Here is a 20511-nt window from a genome sequence, read left to right as displayed (position 1 = left end):
TTAATTCAGTTTGATTCGACTTAACAAATGCTCATTTATATTTTGCTAACAATGCGAATAAATAAAAATAATAAACTGAATACATAAAAATAAATAATAACTTAAAATACTGTAATAATAACTTATAATATAATACATAATATGCATGAAACTCTAAAATATTTTCAATGAGATTTAAAGCAAATGTTACCACAGATAAAGACACGGTCTTATTTATTAAAAAATGAAGTAATGCATCTCTCAGAGTCGCTTTAAGTAAGACACTATTTAACTTGAGTGGCCGTTTTAACTTTTTATGATTTATAAAAAGTTCGAGCTAAAACGCTGTTATTTTTCTTTAAATATCTTTGACTTTTTATCGATATAAAAGAATGTCCCAGCCCTTAAAACCAAAGACAAGACAGAGTAATGATAAATGTCACTTGTAAGTTTGAGATTACAGCGAATTCGGTTTTCTGCAAAAATATTAGCTTGACGATGAAATAGACGTATAATTACAAAAATAATGGTACTTCATGTGATTACCCAGATGCTACAATAATTATCTAGTAGCTATTGTGTGTGATTACATAGGGAATGCGTATTTTTCTTCCGGTAAAGGGTTTGTTTAAATAATCAGACTTATTTTTGGATGGAGTTTACGTAGTTATTTGGTGTTGGTAAAAATCATTATGGGGTTGGGAACTGCGTCACATATTTTTATTCTTCCTCAGTCGACAATGCAGGTCGTGAAAGCGGAGAAGAAGGGAGAAGTGGACGACGTTAAATCCGAAAACGACTGGCCGCGTCCCGTCTTCTCTAATATGTTTGGTCTGCAGCTGCAACAGCAGCAGGTAACGGAATTTATCTCTTACTCTATCATAGTAAATTCCTTGCGTGTGCATGCATATGTAGGTCGGCTTTGACTGCTATGACGGCAACCAAGTATATAGCCCACCCGATAGTAAACGGCTACCGTAGCCTATAGACGCCTGCAAAACCAGAAGCATCGCAAGAACGTTGCCGACCCCACTCCTTATCCTCGTCACGAGCCACCTTTCTCACCACAGGAACATGACACTATTTGAGGGTAGTGTTATTTAGCTGTGATCTTCTGTAAGGTCGAGGTACTTTCCCAGACGGGCAGCTCCAGATTATGAGCAGGATATACTCTGCTGTGCCCCACCTCGATAGACGAAAATTGTGCGTGACCCATAGATCAAGTAAAAAAAGGTAGATAACGCACCTAGAACAGAAAACTGAAGCCACTTTTTTAAAGATGTGTGAGTGAGTGAAGTGTTGACACCTTTTAAAAAAAGTCCCTAAAATTTTTATTAAACAATTAATTTAATATAGGTAAAATGGGTATGTGAAAATAAAAACCTGTTTATAGTTTTAAAAAAATTTACTAAAAATAAAACAAAAAATCGGTAGAATAATAAAAAAATATATTCGTAAGATAATCGTATGAATGGATACTTCCTATCCCCTCTGTTTATCTCTTTTCAGTTTGCAGTCGGTTTTTTTTAACTATTTTTCTTAAACCTAGAATCCTTTATGTTGTATAAGTTTTTTAAATTTTTGTTAGAACTTTTAGAACTTAGAGTAGAAGAGAGAACTCACTTAGAACTCAGAGTCATCGTCATTGTTTGCATTTTACTAATATGATGTAGTCTTAATTGACTTTATCCGCATGGCCAGCATAATCGTAGTCATTTTCTCAGTCTTACAGCCACTACCTATTCACCTCTTATTAAAATATTCGTTGGAAACCTAAAACAATGAAATTTGACAGTAAAATATGGGTACCTAGTTTACTCAAAAATTGTAAAAAGTTAAAACATAAAACAAACGAGTTAATAATTCATAAATATATTTTGATTTTTTTATTTTCAATTTATGTAACATAAAATAACAGGAGAAAAAAAACAATAACTATGTCTACTTTTTACTTAATTATTTTTCTGATTGCGTACAATTTACTTACCCACATTTTGGGGTATTGAAAAAAAGAACTACTGGCAGCACTCCCGTGGTACGTCATTTCGTGACATTGAAATTATAAGTTCCGAATAACCTCAATATTATTTTGGAATAACAATAAATTTAAAGTTTTATATGTACTTATGTGTGAAACGATATTCCTTCAGATTTTTTGTTTACTTTGGTATTGTTTTTGCACCATTTAATCACACAAGACGGCGTTTTACAAGCAAAGTTACTGTATGAAGCCTCGTGACATACTAACGAAAATGAGCGTAGTTTGATGCATATGTGTGCGTGAGCGCGTGTATTTACTTGAAGGAGCCGAGTTTTGTGGCTTCACTGACAACAAAGGCCGCGCATTATCTACTTTTTTTTACTATATCTATGGCGTGACCGTATTCGTAACGTTTAGCAGCAGTCGGCCGCGCGCGCCAGCCCGCAGGCCGCGCCCGCGCCCGCGCCGCGCCCGCAGGGCCAGTTCGTCGGCCAGCACGTGCAGTTCGCGCAGGTGCACTTCCTCACACGTTCCTTTCATGTAGCACGTATTTTAAGAAACTGCCGGTGTAAGGTTAAGTCATCGGAGATATGAAACGATTTGATCTATTCAAATCTGATTTATTACTGCCACTCAATATAAAACATTACATATTTTATATAGGTACTTATTTAAACACACACTACTAGTTATAATATAACACATAACACCTACTTACACCACGTTTCCGTCAAGAATGCGAACAGATTGCATGGAAATTTTGTTAGCTGCTTAAGTTTCGTAAATAACAAAACACGTATTGTTGTGAAATTCGAACCATACGAATCTCCCATCGCCGCGAGAGGGAGTGCGCCAGTGTGTTTGACAGTGGTCGTGATCGACAGGGCGGCGCGGCGCTGAGCGCCAGCACGCAGAGCATCGTGAGCGCCATGACGGCGCAGGTGGCGGCGGCGCTGGCGGCGGGCCGCGCCATCGCGCCCGGCACGCGCCTGCTGGGGGCCGACGGCGCCGTGGGCGTGGTGCGCCACGACCGCTCCGTCACGCTGGCCGCGCTGCCGCACTCGGGTACGCGACACTGCGACTGCGTTGACGCGATGCGACGTCACTTATAAACTATCGTATCGATAAGCTCATTGTTCATTGTCGTGCCTCAGCGCAGACGACTCGATCTACGAACAGATATATGAATGCAATGAAAATTTGAAATTTGCGCATCATGTCATTTTCTCGTTTTTCGCTCACTAGGAAAATATTCCATCGAAAGTCTCACCTTTTCTGACGTATCAAACGTTTTGCAGCTCGAGGCATGGTGGCGGGCGCGACGGTGACTCGACATCTGGCTCCTCAGATGCGTCCGGACACGCCGCACGCGGCCGCGCCACTCGCCGGTATGTATAGTTGAATTACGTAGCAGATTGCTACCAATAAAAGTAGTAGTGCCAGTAGACGATCGGACCGTTTTTGCGAGCCGCGTGTCTCACCGCGTGTCCCCCGCAGCGGGCGTGCCGAGCGCGGCGGGCGCGGCGGGCGCGGCGGGGGTCCGCAGCGCGCCGCCGCCCTACCCCGGCCTGCGCGCGCCGCCGCCTCCGCCCTACCCGCAGCTCCAGGTGCGTACCTCCCACGCGTGCCCACTCCTTTCCGAGTGGCTTCCGGTCGCGACCCTTCGCTCTAGTCATCTTCAGACATCGGGTAAACGCACTTGTTGTTTAGAAACTGTTCTTCGATTGGAAAACCTTTTTTGTTGTAACGTCCAAGGATTCGACCGGAAACCACTCATTATACTTAATTTTTCAAATAAATTATTTCGATTCGATTAGATTGTGTCGATTACTAATGATGCATTTTAAAGTATAAAATTAATCTGCCTTGGAGGATTTTCGATTATAATTTATTGTGCATGTCGTAATATTTCTCCTCTAAATGTTTTCGATCTGGATTCGTTTCGAGTTTCGTTTTTTTTTTTTTTTTTTTTTAATTTTATAGTAGAATGAAACGAGTTAGGAGCTTAATGTATGTATTGAAGCTGTGATTCATATTAAGACGCTTTCGAAATAAGAAGGACATCTAAATATGTATCATTCGGTAAATATGATTATAATGTCGCTTTAATTATTATCGCATCGCAATAACATTACCAATTAACCGGACGTATCCAGAGCAATATTAATTCATCGATTCATTTGTCCATACGTGGTGATGGTTTCGTAACAACTGTACAAATAAAATAAGGAATGAGAGACAGCTTGTTAACTCGAACGAGCTTCAAAAACTAATATTGCATGGGTACATGACGTGTGGGCCTCGTTTTCATACACGACAACGCGGTCACCGCCGAAGTAGCGGAGAGAGGACGCGTAGAGCGTACGAAAGCGAGGAGGGAGGATGAGCAGGCGATGTCGATACGGCGTGTTGTTGCATGTGGGTGATTGGTTGTCCGGCAGGCGCCCTTTGACGCGGACGCGTGGGGCGACTGGCTGCACCGCCGCCCGCTGCTGCTGCAGGTACCGCGAGCACCCGCACCCCACACCCGCACCCCACACCCCACACCTAGTTGAACCCACGTCGGAACTACTATCACCTTGTTCCTTTCGTCTAATACGCATGATCGACTATTCTAACTTAAAGGTTACTTTGTCTTTCTCTCGATTCGAGACTTCTCTATATGATCCTTTAGAAAAAAAGGTGCTTGTATTCCTAGCACCTATTCTAGAACATTCTTGAGAGTTCTCTCAACATACAACCGATTAAGTTTTCTGCTAAATTTATTCGACATTGCTGAGGAGTCTTTCACTTAGAGGGCCTTGTCACCACTGATCACCTAGTAGTTAGTGCTTTTTCTTTGCTTGCTCGCTACACGCATGCGTACTGACTAACCGTTTTGTTCCTTTTCAGCATCTATCCTAACGACCTAACATAACACTAATATAAGAACATATTGTATTACTGAAATAAGACTCGATTGTGACTGGTTTTAACTCGCTTTAAGGTAAACTCAAAGGTGGAGGTCAATTTGGTTTTGGGTCTTTGATAAGGTCGATATATAAATTTAAAAAAATTCAAATAAAATAAATAAGTAAAAAATGTAATGAAAAGAAAAAAAAAAACATCAAAAACATTTCAGTGTAGATTTAAAAGTTAATTAATTATTAGATACAGTGGAAGTTAATTTCAGATGTAATAAACTTTAAGAAAATTAATAAGTATCTGATTAAGACAATATATGTATTTAAAAAAAATAAATAAAAATAAAATAAAAAACTTAAGGTATAGTACTCTTACTTCTTTATAACAGATCTGTTCAAATATAAAATTCAAGTGATAATTTAATTATTAATAGTATTAATTTTACAACACGATTGACACAGCCTTGATTTATTTTTATTATTTTGCCATAGATAAATTTACTATGTAAAATTGGCACCATGTGTAGAATTAGACTGTCGGCCTTTGTCTATTAAAATGCACTCACCTTAATCCTTTAGTCTTGTTTAATTAAATTGTATGTAATTTGGATATTGTTCATCTTTAAATTTATTATTATTATTTTTTTCATCGATTCCTCGAATGTGATAAATTGAGAAAACACAGTTTGCCACTGGTAACCAACATAGAAATCGATAAGAAATAAACACATCGCTCACTCAACGAGTCACCTTCGATAAAGCGGATACGATAAACGAGACGCGACCGACGACAGTAGAATCGACGGTCGGCGAGCGTCGAGGAGCGATGTGAAAACAGACATTTAACCGTCAGAACGTAAACCAGGAGCAACCGTTGCTTCTGGAGGAGCTGTTGGAGCAAGAGAAGCGTGAGCAGGAGCGCGAGGGCGGCGAGTGGGCGGGCGGCGCGGCGGCGGGCGCGCTGAGCGGCGCCGGGCCGCCCGCCCCGCCGCCCGCGCCGCCGCCCTCCGTGCCGCTGTTCGGCGCCGCGCCGCCGCCCGCGCCGCCGCCGCCGCCCGAGCGCGCCGCCGGCGAGGCCGACCACCACGCGCGCCTGCTGTACGAGCAGTGGCTCAAGCAGTACAACACGTTCGCCGCCGACCAGCTGCGTTACTACGAGCAGGAGGTGCAGAAGCTGCGCAAGATCCGCAAGGTGAGTGCCCGTAGAGCTTCTGTGTTCGTGCGCTTCGTAGTCGCGTGTTGCGTCCTCCACTTCGCGGTTAATTTTCTCTTTCAGGTATCGGTTCAGGGTTGGGCGTCTGTGTTAACCGAATGTCTATGTGATGTGTACTAACGGGTTTTAAGCTACTGTTTTCTCTTTACCACTCGCTACACTCGACACGTATTGATTTCAGTCGCTGAATAGTAAACAGCGTCAGTTGAGAAAATCTGGCAACGAGTTGATGCCGAACGACGCCGCCGAGTTGCAGCGTGTTTCGACCGAGCAACAGGCTCTTCAGAAACACCTGGAAGCTGCTAGAAAACAGGCTAGACAGCATAGCATGCTTATACAAGTAAATATTCATCATTATACTTTAACGAATTTAAAATATCCGTATATAAATAAACATGTTTTTTGTTTTTAGGAATATGAAACTAAACAACGTCAACAAAACCCTCAATTGGCCCAACAGACGGTGATAAATCAACAGCAGCTAACTAATCAAAATGTATTCGCACAGAATCAAAATATTGCCCAAAGCCAGCAAATGCAACAACAAACTATTAATCGACCGATGCAAATAGGCCTTCAGGGCTCCACGATTCAGCAGCAGACATTAATTCGCACCCAACAGTCGATACTTGGTTCTGACGGTCAACCGCTGTCTCAACAAAGAATAGGCTTAGTGACCTCGCCGATGAGCGCTCAAGGGCGGATCCTGCAGGGCGGGCGCACGCTGGTCATCGAGCAGGCGGGTGCGCCGCAGCAGCAGCTGGTGCGCCAGTTGTCCGCCGCTCAAGAGCGGCCGCAGTCGGTGGGCGGCATCGTGCAGTTCGGACAGTCAGTGAGGAACGCCATGCCGGCGGGCAGCCAGACGCCCCGCCCGGGTGGCGCTCGGCCCGCGATGTCTCCGCTACACGTACAATCTCCGCATTCTCAATCACCGCATCATTCTATCGCTCCTCAGTCACCTTTACACCCGATGCAGAGTCCGATGCAGTCGCCGTTGCATTCGCAGCAGTCTCCGTTACATCATACTTCACAATCTCCTCTACATCCGTCCACCCAATCTCCACTTCATACTCAACAATCGCCGATGCACTCTCAACAGTCGCCGATGCATGTTCAGCAAACCTCTAATATGCCGCAACAGAGCCCGATGCATCCTCAACAAAGTCCAATGCATCCGCAACAGTCACCGATCCACCAGCAGTCAGCGATGCATCCACAAAATCAAATGTCTACACAACATTCTCCGATGCATCCGCAGCAGAGTCCGATGCATCCACAACAAAGCCCGATGCATCCGCAACAGAGCCCGATGCATCCACAACAGAGCCCGATGCATCCGCAACATAGTCCGATGCATCCCCAACAAAGTCCGATGCACTCCCAACAATCTCCGATGCATTTACAACAGTCTCCGATGCATACACAACAATCACCAATGCAGTCATCGATGTCTCCGCAACATTTCTTACAACAGTTACAAGCTCAGAGGACGAGCCCACAATTGCCGACTCCTAGTCGTAGCCCTCAGGTATAATATATGTTGCTATAGTATTGTTGAGAATAATCTAAACATATAATTTATTTATTAATCAATTAATATTTTATTGCACAATACATTAAAGAATTGTACAAAAGGCGGGCTGAATGCTAAAAGCATTGTCTACCAGTCAATCTTAGGACGTATAAGAGCAAACGTTTGTAGTGCAAAATTAAGTATTAGTTAAATTCACAATCTAGTTTTAAATAATTTAAATTATCGTTTCTTTACACAGATCTATCAGCAGTCACAAATACAAAGTCCAGTAGCGTCTCATTCACCGCAAATGCAAAATGTAAGTATTATACTATACATTATATTATTTATTTCGTTTTGTTAAATAATCAGTATGGACAACGTGCTTACAACGTGTTTGTTCTCGTATGATGTTCGTTATTTTCGTTAGTTTGTTATTTTTTACGATTGGGGTGTTGCGTTTTGAGAAACTGTAAATATAATTTTTAGTTGTTTAGTGAGTTTAGTCATAGTCTAGGCCGCTATTATTAAGTAATTTATAATATGTAAAATAAAACAACGAGTTATGGCTGCGACTAACTAACGAATGACAGATTGATTAATTTTATTGAAACAAAGTTCATACTACAGAAAGTATAACTAGATGGAGCTAGTAGTATCTACATTTTGATATTTACAACAATATGCAACGCTTAACAGCTAGCATCAAATCGCGTCGTTATAATAATTTATACTAGAACTAGCTGATCCCCAAACGTTGTTTTGCCATATATGTTATTAACCTCCTTAATACCACCCCCTTATAACTTAGGGGTGTGAAAAATAGATTTTGGCTAATTCTCCGACCTACCCAATATGCACACAAAATTTTATAAAAATCGGTCCAGCAGTTTCGGAGGAGTATTGTAACTAACACTGTGAGACGAAAATTTTGTATATAAGACTAGCTGACCCCGCAAAACGTTGTTTTGCCATATGTGATATTAACCCTCTTAATCCCCCACCCCCCACCCCCATCCCCCATATAACTTAGGGATATGAAAATAGATTTTGGCCGATTCTCAGACGTACCCAATATGCACACAAATTGCAGCCGTTATAGATATTAAGGAACAAAAAAATATATGTATATCTAAACTTTAACAATACCTAAAGTGTTCAAATGTTTGTAATGTTTAACAGCACTTAAGCTCACATCTGATGTACACAAATAATACTAACAAGGTTTTCATTTATCATTTCTCTACAATGGTGATACCTAACATCAACATGCTTAGTTTTATTATGAAAAACAGGATTCAGTAATAGTTTTTGTGCACTCAAACTATCATTATAAATAACAATTTTATATAATCTATGTGTTATTTCATACTGTAAGTTTCTTAAATATACTGCCTCTTTGCAGGCTTCTGATATTGACACATATTCAGCTTCTGTACTAGAAAGCGAAATACACTTTTGTTTCCTACAACTCCAAAATATAACACACCCTGATAACATATAACAAAATCCTGAGTATGATTTTCTATCATTAACATCATTACTCGCGATTCGCGGGTAGGCGGTGTGAGAAATAAGTCACGAAATTTTCGCTCCGTTATCTTTTACGTGTATAAAAATAAATAATAATTATTGTAAACTAAGTAATGCACTTGTGACATCCCTAAGTCTGCCAGCTATATTTCCTAATAAAATCCTAAATAATTTTGTACACTGGAACAGTATTCAAAGTATATATAAACGTGTCTACTATGGAATCAATAAAAAACAGTTTGGCTGAACTCTCAGAACAATTTAATGCAAGATTGGAAGAAATTCAAAAAGAAATTAAGACCTCTACTCCTGCTACCAGTCCTACGTCAAATATTACTTCTCAGTTTAATTCCTTCCGGCTATTCGTATTAAGTTCGTTGCAAAATTTGAAACTTCAAGTGGAACTGTTATCAAGGCAATATGACGAAACTGAGATGCGTTCACGAAGGAAAATGATACTAGTGCATGGTGTTCCTGAAACCAAAAAAGAAAATACATCAGATCTTGTCTTCGGTCTACTGGCCGACAAACTTAAAACTCCTGAGGTAACTACGGATTCAATCTCTCGCTCTTTTCGTTTGGGACGTTATGATGGAGATAAGCCTCGTGCTATCGTGGTTAAGTTCCGTGATGTCTCGCTCAGAAATAAAATATGGTACTCTAAAAAAGCACTAAAGGGCACAGGAATCACTCTGTCGGAGTTCTTGACCAAAAGCCGTCATGAAATATTCCTTAGTGCTCGTCGACGCTTTGGTATAACTAAATCTTGGACGAGAGAAGGTTCTATTTTTGTGGTAGGAAGTGATGGAACTGGCCACAGAATTACTTCGATGTTAGAGTTAAATTCAATTTCAAATTCCTTGGATGCGCCGGCCCCGTCTTCCGCCACGATTGTCGCCGAAACCGTGAAAGATAGTAAGACGTCAAGCTTAAGACCTAAAAGAACCGTTAAAAAGTAATAAATTTTGCATACGGAAATATAAGCACTTAACAATTCGTTATTATTTACATCAGCCTACCTCACGGTAACTTTACTTTTATTATTGCAATTAAATCGGGTTCTGTACTACCTACTCTTTAAATAACATTACTTAAAGTTAAAACTTTTGTAACATAACTACCGCGCTTTGAATTTTAAATATGTAACGTAAAAATATTATCACTATAGGATATTGTCACTGATGATTTTCAACAAAACAATAATGGTTTCAATAGGCGGGTATTTGTTGAATACTAAAACTTGACGTTTAGCGTTTTGATATTGCATGTTGATATTATTTTGATAGTGTGTTATACTATAATATTTTAGTTCTTGAGTTTCTTAGTGTTATCTTGTTTTATTAATAATAATTTTTACCTATTGTTATAAAGCTGCTTTGATTCTTTTGTCTATGATATAAATTTTAAGACTTATGTTTTAATTTTAATTTTACTTTTATTAAAAGACTTTTAAGCACTTATATTTGGTGATATTTTTTTTAATTTGTTTTATTTCTTTTTACATTTAATAATTGTTGTTATTTTACTGTTATTATTTTTTAATATTTTTAGAGATAGTTTTTAATTTTTTCTCTTTTTATTTAAATATTTTTGATGTCATTTCTAGTCAACTAAATTAAATTTTTACCGCATTTTTTTACATTTAATAATTGTTGTTTTTTTACTGATATTATTTTTTAATATTTTTAGAGATAGTTTTAATTTTTTCTCTTTTTATTTAAATATTTTTAATGTCATTTCTAGTCAACTAAATTAAATTTCTACCGCATTTTTTTTTACATTTAACAATTGTTGTTATTATATTATAATATTTTTTAGAGATAAGTTTTAACATTTTTTTTTTTTATTTTGTTTGTTCTTTCTTTTTTTTGTTATTATAATTTTTTTTTGTAAGTTACCGTGATGGAGGTTCTGATAGATTGTGTTTTTTTTGTTCTAATTACTGTACCTATTTATATATTTTTTGTTAAATGTTGATTTGTTCTTGTTGTAAGATTTTCAAGCAAATACTTTCAATGCTGCTGGCGGGTTAGAAATACATTGCTTTATTTTAATATAATATTTTTATGAACTATTTATAATTTTTATATATACATTTTAATATTATTTTTATTTACATAATCTAGCATTTTATTATTGAATATATCTAAGTATAGTATAACATGTCATTTTTAAACAACAACAATACATCGAGCGATGAATTTGCGTCTTTTTCGTCAAGTGATTCCAGCGAAGACAGTTTCCATAGTACAACTTTCATTCCACTAAATGTTACTTTAAATTCTTATTTCCCAGACTCGCTGAAAAACTTTAATATAGTTCACATAAATGCCCAAAGTATTCCAGCACATTACCCAGGTATGCTTGCGTCCTTCGAATCCCGTAATATACATGCCATCCTGGTCTCAGAATCGTGGCTTAAACCTTGCCTACCATCGACCTCTTACTCATTACCAGGATTTCAACTTATACGTAATGACCGTGTTGGCAGGGTAGGCGGCGGAGTTGCTATTTACTTAAGATCATACATTCCTTTCGCCATACTTAGCGCCTCACCGCAGCCAACTCCTGTGGATACGATTGAATATCTTTTAATTGAGGTCACATTATCTAACACCAAAAATTTTTTAGGCGTTTTCTATAGCCCTTCTCTCCACATCGACTATTTTTCTTCCTTTGAATGCCTTTTAGATAAGTTCATTCCAATTTACAATCACAGTATTATAATGGGTGACTTCAATACATGTTTGTTAAAAAAGAATGCTCGCTGTAAGAGGTTAATGTCAATGATCGAAGCTTTTAATTTGCACATCTTACCCTTAGCTGCTACACATAACTTACCTGGCTGCATTCCATCCCTTCTCGATCTTATGATGGTAACTACTCCTTCGTCTATTGTAAAACATGGCCAGTGTGCTGCCGAGGCATTTTCTAATCACGACTTGATCTATCTCTCTTACAAGCTTCGTCCTCCGAAAGCCAAATCAAGGACTGTTATGCAGCGTAGTTTTAAAGGTATGAATCTGGACCGTCTTCGCGAGGACGCACAGTCTACTGAGTGGTCAGCTATAACCGAACTCTCCTCAATTGATGATAAGGTTGAAATGTTTAACTCCTTGATAACAAGGCTATACGACATCCATGCACCTGTCAAACCAATTAAATTAAAGCACTTGCCTGCTCCATGGTTGACTGAGGACCTGAAGCTATTAATAGAAAAAAAACACCGAGCCAAACGTAACTTTAAGTCTAATAACACGGAGGCTAACAGGGAGAGGTATTATGGATTGCGGAATCGCTGCAATACATTGGTTAGAGATGCACAACGACGCCATATTCACTCATCTGTCGAAAACGGCGACTCAATTTCTACAAACACTTGGAGTTGGCAAACCCCCTAATAATACATCTTCTAGTAAAATTGATATTGAACTTTTAAATAAGCACTTTTCATCTTCTAGTCTAATGGAAGATAGTGAGAAAAAACTCACTCTAACTTCTCTTTCGTCAATTCCAACTCCTAATTTTCAACCGTTTAATTTCTCCTCATTTGCGGAATGTGATGTTAAAAAGTACATTTATTCAATTTCATCGAATGCCGTTGGTACCGATGGCACTAGCCGTAATATGATCTTACCTATCCTTGATATCCTTCTGCCTATCTTAACTCATATCCTCAACGAATCCATTTCTTCTGGTCAATTTCCTAATGCTTGGAAGAGTGCACAAGTTACTCCTATTCCTAAAAAATCAAATCCTTCGAATTTCTCTGACTTTCGACCTATATCTATACTCCCATTTCTTTCTAAAGTCCTTGAAAAATTAGTCTATAATCAAATAAACTCCTACCTTATTAAACATTCCCTTTTAAATCCCTTTCAATCCGGTTTCCGTCCTGGTCATAGTACGGTCACTGCACTGGTCAAGGTTACTGATGACATTCGCTGGGGTATGGACAACAAACATCTGACAGTTCTTACTCTGCTCGACTTCAGCAATGCTTTTAATGTTGTCGATCATGAAATATTGCTAAAACTTTTACGTACATTTAACATATCTCCATCCGTAATGAGTTGGTTTCAGAGTTACCTCGGTGGGCGCCGGCAGAGAATAAAAATTGAAGATTCGTTATCTTCTTGGTGTAAAGTCCGAGCTGGCGTTCCCCAGGGTGGTGTGTTGTCTCCATTACTGTTCTCCATCTTCATAAACTCCATATCCCAAAAAATTACTTCTCTCTACCACATGTATGCTGACGATTTGCAAATTTATACTCAGTCAAGTCTCGATAACCTATCCTCTGCTGTGGTTGCCACTAACAATGACTTGGCAACTATATACCAATGGAGTAAATCATATGGACTCAAAGTTAATCCTAGCAAATCACAAGTCATTGTCATTGGGAGTCCCAATATCATGTCGAGAGTTGATTGGGGTAGCCTTCCTTCTGTAACATATAATTCTTCTGTAATACCTTACTGCACCTCTGTAAAGGATTTAGGCATTTACTTAGACCCAACCTTGTCATGGAGCAATCATATAAAAGAACTGAGTAAAAAGACATTCGCGGCCATAAGCTCGTTGAGACGTTTGCAGTCATTTCTTCCCATTCCTACTAAAACTATGTTAGCACAATCTCTACTACTGCCTGTTCTTGACTATGCTGACGCAAGCTATACCAACCTAACTGAAGATCAACTTAATAAACTTGAGCGGCTTCAAAATGTTGCAATCCGATTCATATTTGGATTGCGCAAATTCGATCACATTTCTGACTTTCGCTCTAAGCTTAAGTGGCTTCCTATCCGTCTTCGCCGAAATTTACACATTCTCTCACTTCTGTATTGTGTACTATTTAAACCAACTAGTCCTTTATACTTGAAGAACAAATTTGAATTCGTTGGAGATCACAGTAAAGTACTTCGTTCGTCTGGAAATCTTACGCTTAGAATGCCTGTACATAAGACCAAATATTATCGAGGTTCATTTGCTGTTCAGGCTATTATTTTGTGGAATACTTTACCCTTACATATTCGCAAAGCTCAAAGCATTAGTTCATTTAAAAAACTTGTAAAAGACTATTATCTGTCTCTTAATAGGACTTAATTATATATATAAGTATAAATGTTTGTATGTATGTATATATGTATGTGTGTATTATTTAGCGTGTACTTATATTTTATTGTTATGTACGTGTATATTTATACCTATAGGAATATTGAATAGTTTATCATATATATTTTATTTGTATTAGTTGTATCTTATTTTGTTTGATGTACGTTTATTATACACCACCTACTTATTTCTTTTTTTTTCCTCTAATCCTAACCCTAAGGTTGCCTAGAAGAAATCGCTATCGAGCGATAAGGCCGCCTCATTGTGCAGTATACTTTTTTTTTCTTGACAATTCTGTATGAAATTACTCTGTGTGGTGTACAATAAAGAATAAATAAATAAAAATAAAAAATACTCCAATCTGCATCTACATAGCCTTCAATATTAATATTTTTGCCTTTACAATATTTCAAACCTAAGTTTTTTGTTTTCTTTAAATATCTTAATACGCTTTGCATAAAGCCACTGCTCCTCTGTACTACAATTATTGAATTGGCTTAGGAATGTCACTGCATATGCTATATCAGGTCGTGTGAGAACTACTAAATACATTAAACTCCCAACAAGTTGCTGATAGGGATTCTGACTGTTACAATTATCTTCCCTTTTAGATTTTAAATTAATTTCCATTGGAGTATTAATTGTTTTACAATCTATCATATTGAATTTTGACAACAATTTATCAATATATTTCTCTTGACTTAAGGTTATAGTACAATTTTGTATATCAAAACCAACTGACATCCCCAGACATTCCTTTACAATGCCCAAGTCTTTTAACTCAAAATTCTTACTTGACATACTTTTAAGATAACTCAGTTCAGTATTGTCATTAAAAAAAAAAACAAAAAAATCATCGACATACAGAGTTACAAAGATCTTATTGTTACCAACAATTTTTATATACAAACAAGGCTCTATTTTTGATTTGACATAGCCACCACCTAACATACAATCATCAACCTTCTTATGCCATTCTCGTGAAGCCTGTTTGAGACCATATATAGCCTTGTTTAACTTAAGAACCTTTTTATTATCTTTACACACATAACCTACTGGTTTTTGCATGTATATAGTCTCAGACAGATCTCCATTCAAGAAGGCTGTTTTTACATCGAGATGAGTCACTTTTAGATTCAACTGCACTGATAACGCAAATAATAATCTAAGGGTTGTATGCCGTACCACGGGAGAAAAAGTTTCACTGTAGTCCACACCATATTTTTGACTACAACCCTTAGCCACTAGTCTGGCTCGATAACGTACATTGTTTTCAGAGTCACACTTCTTTTTTAGGACCCACTTACACTTTACAATATTTCCACTTACAGGAACGTCAACAATGTCCCAAGCCTTGTTGTCTTCAAAACTTTGGAGCTCTTCTTTGATGCCCAGTACTCTTTTTCTGATCCCTCCAGTGCCTCTTCCAATGTCAATTCATCGCTGACTGGTTTGTTACATTCTTCTGTAACCATTAATCCATATCTGTCTGGTACCCGTTTCTGCCTTTTAGATAATGTTCTCACCATCATATCTTCTTCAGATCTCAAGAACTCCTCATCCTCTGAAGATGGTACATAGGTTTCATCCAAGTCAGCAGCATTCTTAAAAGACTGAGGTTTGGTTTAGATCTTGTCCATACCTCATATGGGGTGCGGTTCTTCAGTCCAGCTTTCACAATTCTGTTCTGTAAATAGACAACAGTGTTGACAGCTTCCGCCCAGAATTCCTTACCAAGTTTGGCGTCAAACAAAAGACATCTGGCCTTTTCTATAATTGTTCGGTTCATCCTCTCACAGAGCCCATTTTGTTCTGGTGTATATGGGTTTGTTTTTTGATGATTAATACCAGATTTCTTTAAATAGCTTTCAAATTTCTTGTTACAGAATTCAGTGCCGTTATCGCTTCTAAGAGTTTTAATTCTTTTTGACAATAAATTCTCAATTCTTGCTTTATAATCTATAAAACACTGTAAGGCCTCATCTTTACTTTTTAAAAAATAAACTTGTGTCATACGACTGTGATCATCAACGAAAATAATGAAATATCTCGATCCTCCGAGTGAGACATTCTCCATTGGCCCACAGATATCACAATGTATTACATCCAAAAGCTCAAGACTCCTGTTTCCTTCATGAGCAAAAGGTAAACGACTCTGTTTCCCTTCACAGCACACGATACAGTTTGTCTTGTTGATGTTTGCCGTCTCTGATAGCTGAACTCCTTCCACAGCACCATGCATTTTATTCATGTCGAAACTATTCACATGTCCCAATCGACGATGCCAAACAACTGGAGATTCAACTGCTGCTGCCACCAAACATGTAGATGTAATCAACTTATAAACGCCATTTACAAGTGACGCAGTAGCTACCAGAATGTTCTGTTTATTAAATATTTCACATCCGCTGCTTGTGAAACGCACCTTGTTGCCCTGTTTCATTAGTTGGCTAACTGACAACAAATTTGTCGCTAGCTGGGGAACACACAAAACCTTTTCAATAGTTATGCTGTAACTGTCTTCTGCGGTTAATGTAATTATGTTTACATTCCCACAACATTCCACGGGAACTTTACTCCGATTGGCGATCATGATTTCCTTGGTAAACCCAGAGTAACAAACATCCGTGATCCAATTTATGTTACTCGTCAAATGTGAACTGGCACCGGAATCCACGTACCAATCACCCTTATCAAATGTTCGATTAAGAAAAACAGCACTAAACGCATTTGTTGTTTTGGTTTTCTTTTCTGAATCTTGCAAATTCTTTGAATATTTTTTATTACTTGTGCATTGGTTGACATAGTGGCCATATTGTTTACAACCATAACATTTGACGTTTGGTTTTCCCTTGACAGATGTCACTTGATTTATTTCATTCCTGCCATCTTTACCGACCATAGACTGCGTAGATTTCACAATTTTTGAACGATGATTCGACTTATTGTGGAAGCATGCAAATGCATTATTGATGTCACCACCGTTTTCCGGTTCCATGTCCAATAACTTCCCTTTAATGGCGTCCGTTGAAATTATCATGCCGGAATGTTCAATGGCCATTATCATGGGCATATACTTTTCTGTTAATCCTGCTAACATGATAGAACCGATCCATTCGTCGTTAATCCCAAAACCCGTTCCTTGCAGCTTCTGACCAGCTTCAACTATTTGAGTTACATATGACGTCATCGATGAGCAATTTTCTAATCGAATCGATATAAAATTCCTCAGCAGGCTGATTTTTCTCGTAAATCCCGAATCATCAAACAGCATCTTCAATGTATCCCACAATTCCTTCGATGTTCTGACGCTTTTGATGTGAACGTAAAGTGCCGGGTCGATTGTTAAAACTAACTTGGCTTTCGTCTTGGCGTCATCTGCAGCTGATGGGGGCTGACCGTGCTCTGGTTTGATGCACCCAACCATTCCTTCTAATATTAGAAAGTTTTCTGCCGCAAAACACCACTCACTAAAGTTCTCGCGCCCTTTTAGCTTGGGTACGTTGATCAAGTAGTTCGAACTAGACGCCATGATAGCCACACGTGCACAGTTAAATTATTAAACTTTTTAGCTTAAACTGTTAGCAAACCGAAATATTGTTAACCACACGGTACTAACGCTAAAAAAAAATTCACTAACTAGAACTAGCTTCTTTATGAATTCTGGGCCCATAACCTAAAATAAAACAACGAGTTATGGCTGCGACTAACTAACGAATGACAGATTGATTAATTTTATTGAAACAAAGTTCATACTACAGAAAGTATAACTAGATGGAGCTAGTAGTATCTACATTTTGATACTTACAACAATATGCAACGCTTAACAGCTAGCATCAAATCGCGTCGTTATAATAATTTATACTAGAACTAGCTGATCCCCAAACGTTGTTTTGCCATATATGTTATTAACCTCCTTAATCCCACCCCCTTATAACTTAGGGGTGTGAAAAATAGATTTTGGCTAATTCTCCGACCTACCCAATATGCACACAAAATTTTATAAAAATCGGTCCAGCAGTTTCGGAGGAGTATTGTAACTAACACTGTGAGACGAAAATTTTGTATATAAGACTAGCTGACCCCGCAAAACGTTGTTTTGCCATATGTGATATTAACCCTCTTAATCCCCCACCCCCCACCCCCATCCCCCATATAACTTAGGGATATGAAAATAGATTTTGGCCGATTCTCAGACGTACCCAATATGCACACAAATTGCAGCCGTTTCGGAGGAGTGTGGTAACTAACATTGTGACACGAGAATTTTATATAAGCTATACCCTGTGCGCGTTGCTGCGCTTTTTTTTCTTTTCTGTCGTACCAACTCTGAAACCTTTCTGGGCTCATGCACAACACTTTGATGAAGATCATGACGTCATGATGAAATGCAAAGTTTACAATTCTATAAAGGACATACAGACAAACATTCATTTTTAGATAGGACATTGTCCTGCCCGGAAAACAACTACCAAATTTGATAGCTAACATACCTATAGCAGCGCTACCTACCAGGTTCGATTGAGGTAAAAACTACCTCCCAAGTTTGACCAAATTACAGATGTTTACAAAATTTGATATAAATTTGTTCAGTAGTTTCGGAGTTACATACCAATAGCAGCGCCACCTACCGGGTCAAATTTAGATAAAAACTACCCTATCTCCTAAGCTAGAACAAATTACAGATGCTTCCAAAATTTGATGAAAATTGGTTCAGTAGTTTTGGAGTTACATACATTTAAAATTTTCATTGTTTACGCCCACCCCCCCACAATCTTCATTGGGGATGAGTTATCATCAAATCCGCTTACTGATCATTTCTACATCACATATAGAAGATCCCTACCAAATTTGGAGTCAATACGAGCTATAGTTTAAAAACGGTAATTATCCATTGTTAACGCCCCCGCAACCCCCTCTTGTTAGTCGAATTTCTTAAAATCCTTCCTTAACTGACCTCTTCTCGGCAAAATATAGTTCCAGAGATATCGTGATGAGTCAACGTATATGTGAAAATCTCTTCTTTTATCTAATATAATTAACTATAATTCAGTTTGCTCGTAAACGAAAAAAAAAAAGCCGACTTCAATTATATCGACAAGTAATAGTCTAGTAAATGTGCGTTATCAAAGATTACTTAAAAAGTAGTCATCATATCTCAATCAAATTTTAATGGGATTACAAAGTAAGCATCAGCTTTCGATCAATACAAGAATCATCAAAATCGGTACATCTAGTAAAAAGTTATATATGTATATAAGTATTTACGGTATAAAACAACGTAGGTCGGCTAAAAAATAGTCAAGTAAATACGCATTATTAGATATAACTCGAAAAACGCTTATTAAATTTCAATTAAATTTAAATGGGACCACTTGACACGCACCACCTTTCGATTAAAACAAAAATCATCAAAATTGGTCTACTCATTCAAAAGTTCTGAGGGAACAAAAAATTTTTGGAAGTTGGTTAAAAAATATTAAATACTATTCAATCATTATTTCTAGAATGATTATGGAACGGGCAGATTCCCACGCCCAGCATCAGGATGTTCACCTCTGCCTACACGATTCGCTCGACCACCACACCATCAGCAAGGTAAAAGCATAGTTTTCTTTATATTTGTCTTTTATATATCAATGTGATATTCGTAATAATATATTTCTTTTATAATATAGGTATGAGAGTCGGCGTACCTTTCGGCGGCCGTCAACAAACTTCGCCACTTGGCAGCCCACAACCTCTTCCTTCGCCTGGAAATTCTAATAACGAAATAGCTGTAAGTTTAAAACACAAACCTAGATATCAGTAGTATTTCTTAAAATGAATGTAACGAATTATAGTCGTTATTTTTCGTATTACAGCGTCAACAGATGCTTCAAAGGCAGCAGTATAGTCCTATGGGCGGGGCCCCGGCGTCGCCCTCGTTGTCCCGGTCGCCGCACGTGGCGCGCACGCCCACGCCGTCTGCGTCGCCGGCCGCGTCGCCCGCGCCGCACCACGAGCACGGCGGCGGCGCGCACCACCACCACATGGCGCCCGTACCTCCGGGATACAGATACTTCAAAGTTGGTCTCTTCGGGGGCGCGCCCGTGTGGCCCAACAAAGAGGACGACCGGCGTCGGGCTACTCATATCAATAAAGTCTCTATATTGAAGCGGAGAACCCCCCCTCGTCCGAGATTCACGGGAAAGACTGCTGCGCCGTGTCCGGAAAACCGATCCGACGAAATGGGCGAATCGAGTGAAACCAGAAAATACGTTCTGTATTCTTCTGA

The 20511-nt window shown here is 38.6% G+C and overlaps 1 protein-coding gene across 1 annotated transcript in view; it reads left to right on the top strand.

Moving 5' to 3' along the window:
- LOC123655110 (histone-lysine N-methyltransferase 2C-like) overlaps positions 1–20511 on the top strand; it is an 83839-nt gene that overhangs the window by 48662 nt on the left and 14666 nt on the right. The window contains 12 exon segments of the mRNA XM_045590948.1: positions 714–833; positions 2378–2473; positions 2803–3017; positions 3471–3567; positions 4402–4461; positions 5729–6055; positions 6258–6416; positions 6489–7604; positions 7849–7908; positions 19742–19832; positions 19913–20013; positions 20099–20499. Of these exon segments, the coding sequence (XP_045446904.1) occupies positions 714–833; positions 2378–2473; positions 2803–3017; positions 3471–3567; positions 4402–4461; positions 5729–6055; positions 6258–6416; positions 6489–7604; positions 7849–7908; positions 19742–19832; positions 19913–20013; positions 20099–20499 (2843 nt within the window).

This window comes from Melitaea cinxia, chromosome 7, assembly GCF_905220565.1.
Source record: "Melitaea cinxia chromosome 7, ilMelCinx1.1, whole genome shotgun sequence".
Lineage (NCBI taxonomy): Eukaryota > Metazoa > Arthropoda > Insecta > Lepidoptera > Nymphalidae > Melitaea > Melitaea cinxia.
Note: the sequence above shows the minus strand (reverse complement) of the source record. Positions and strands in the feature narration are given on the sequence as shown.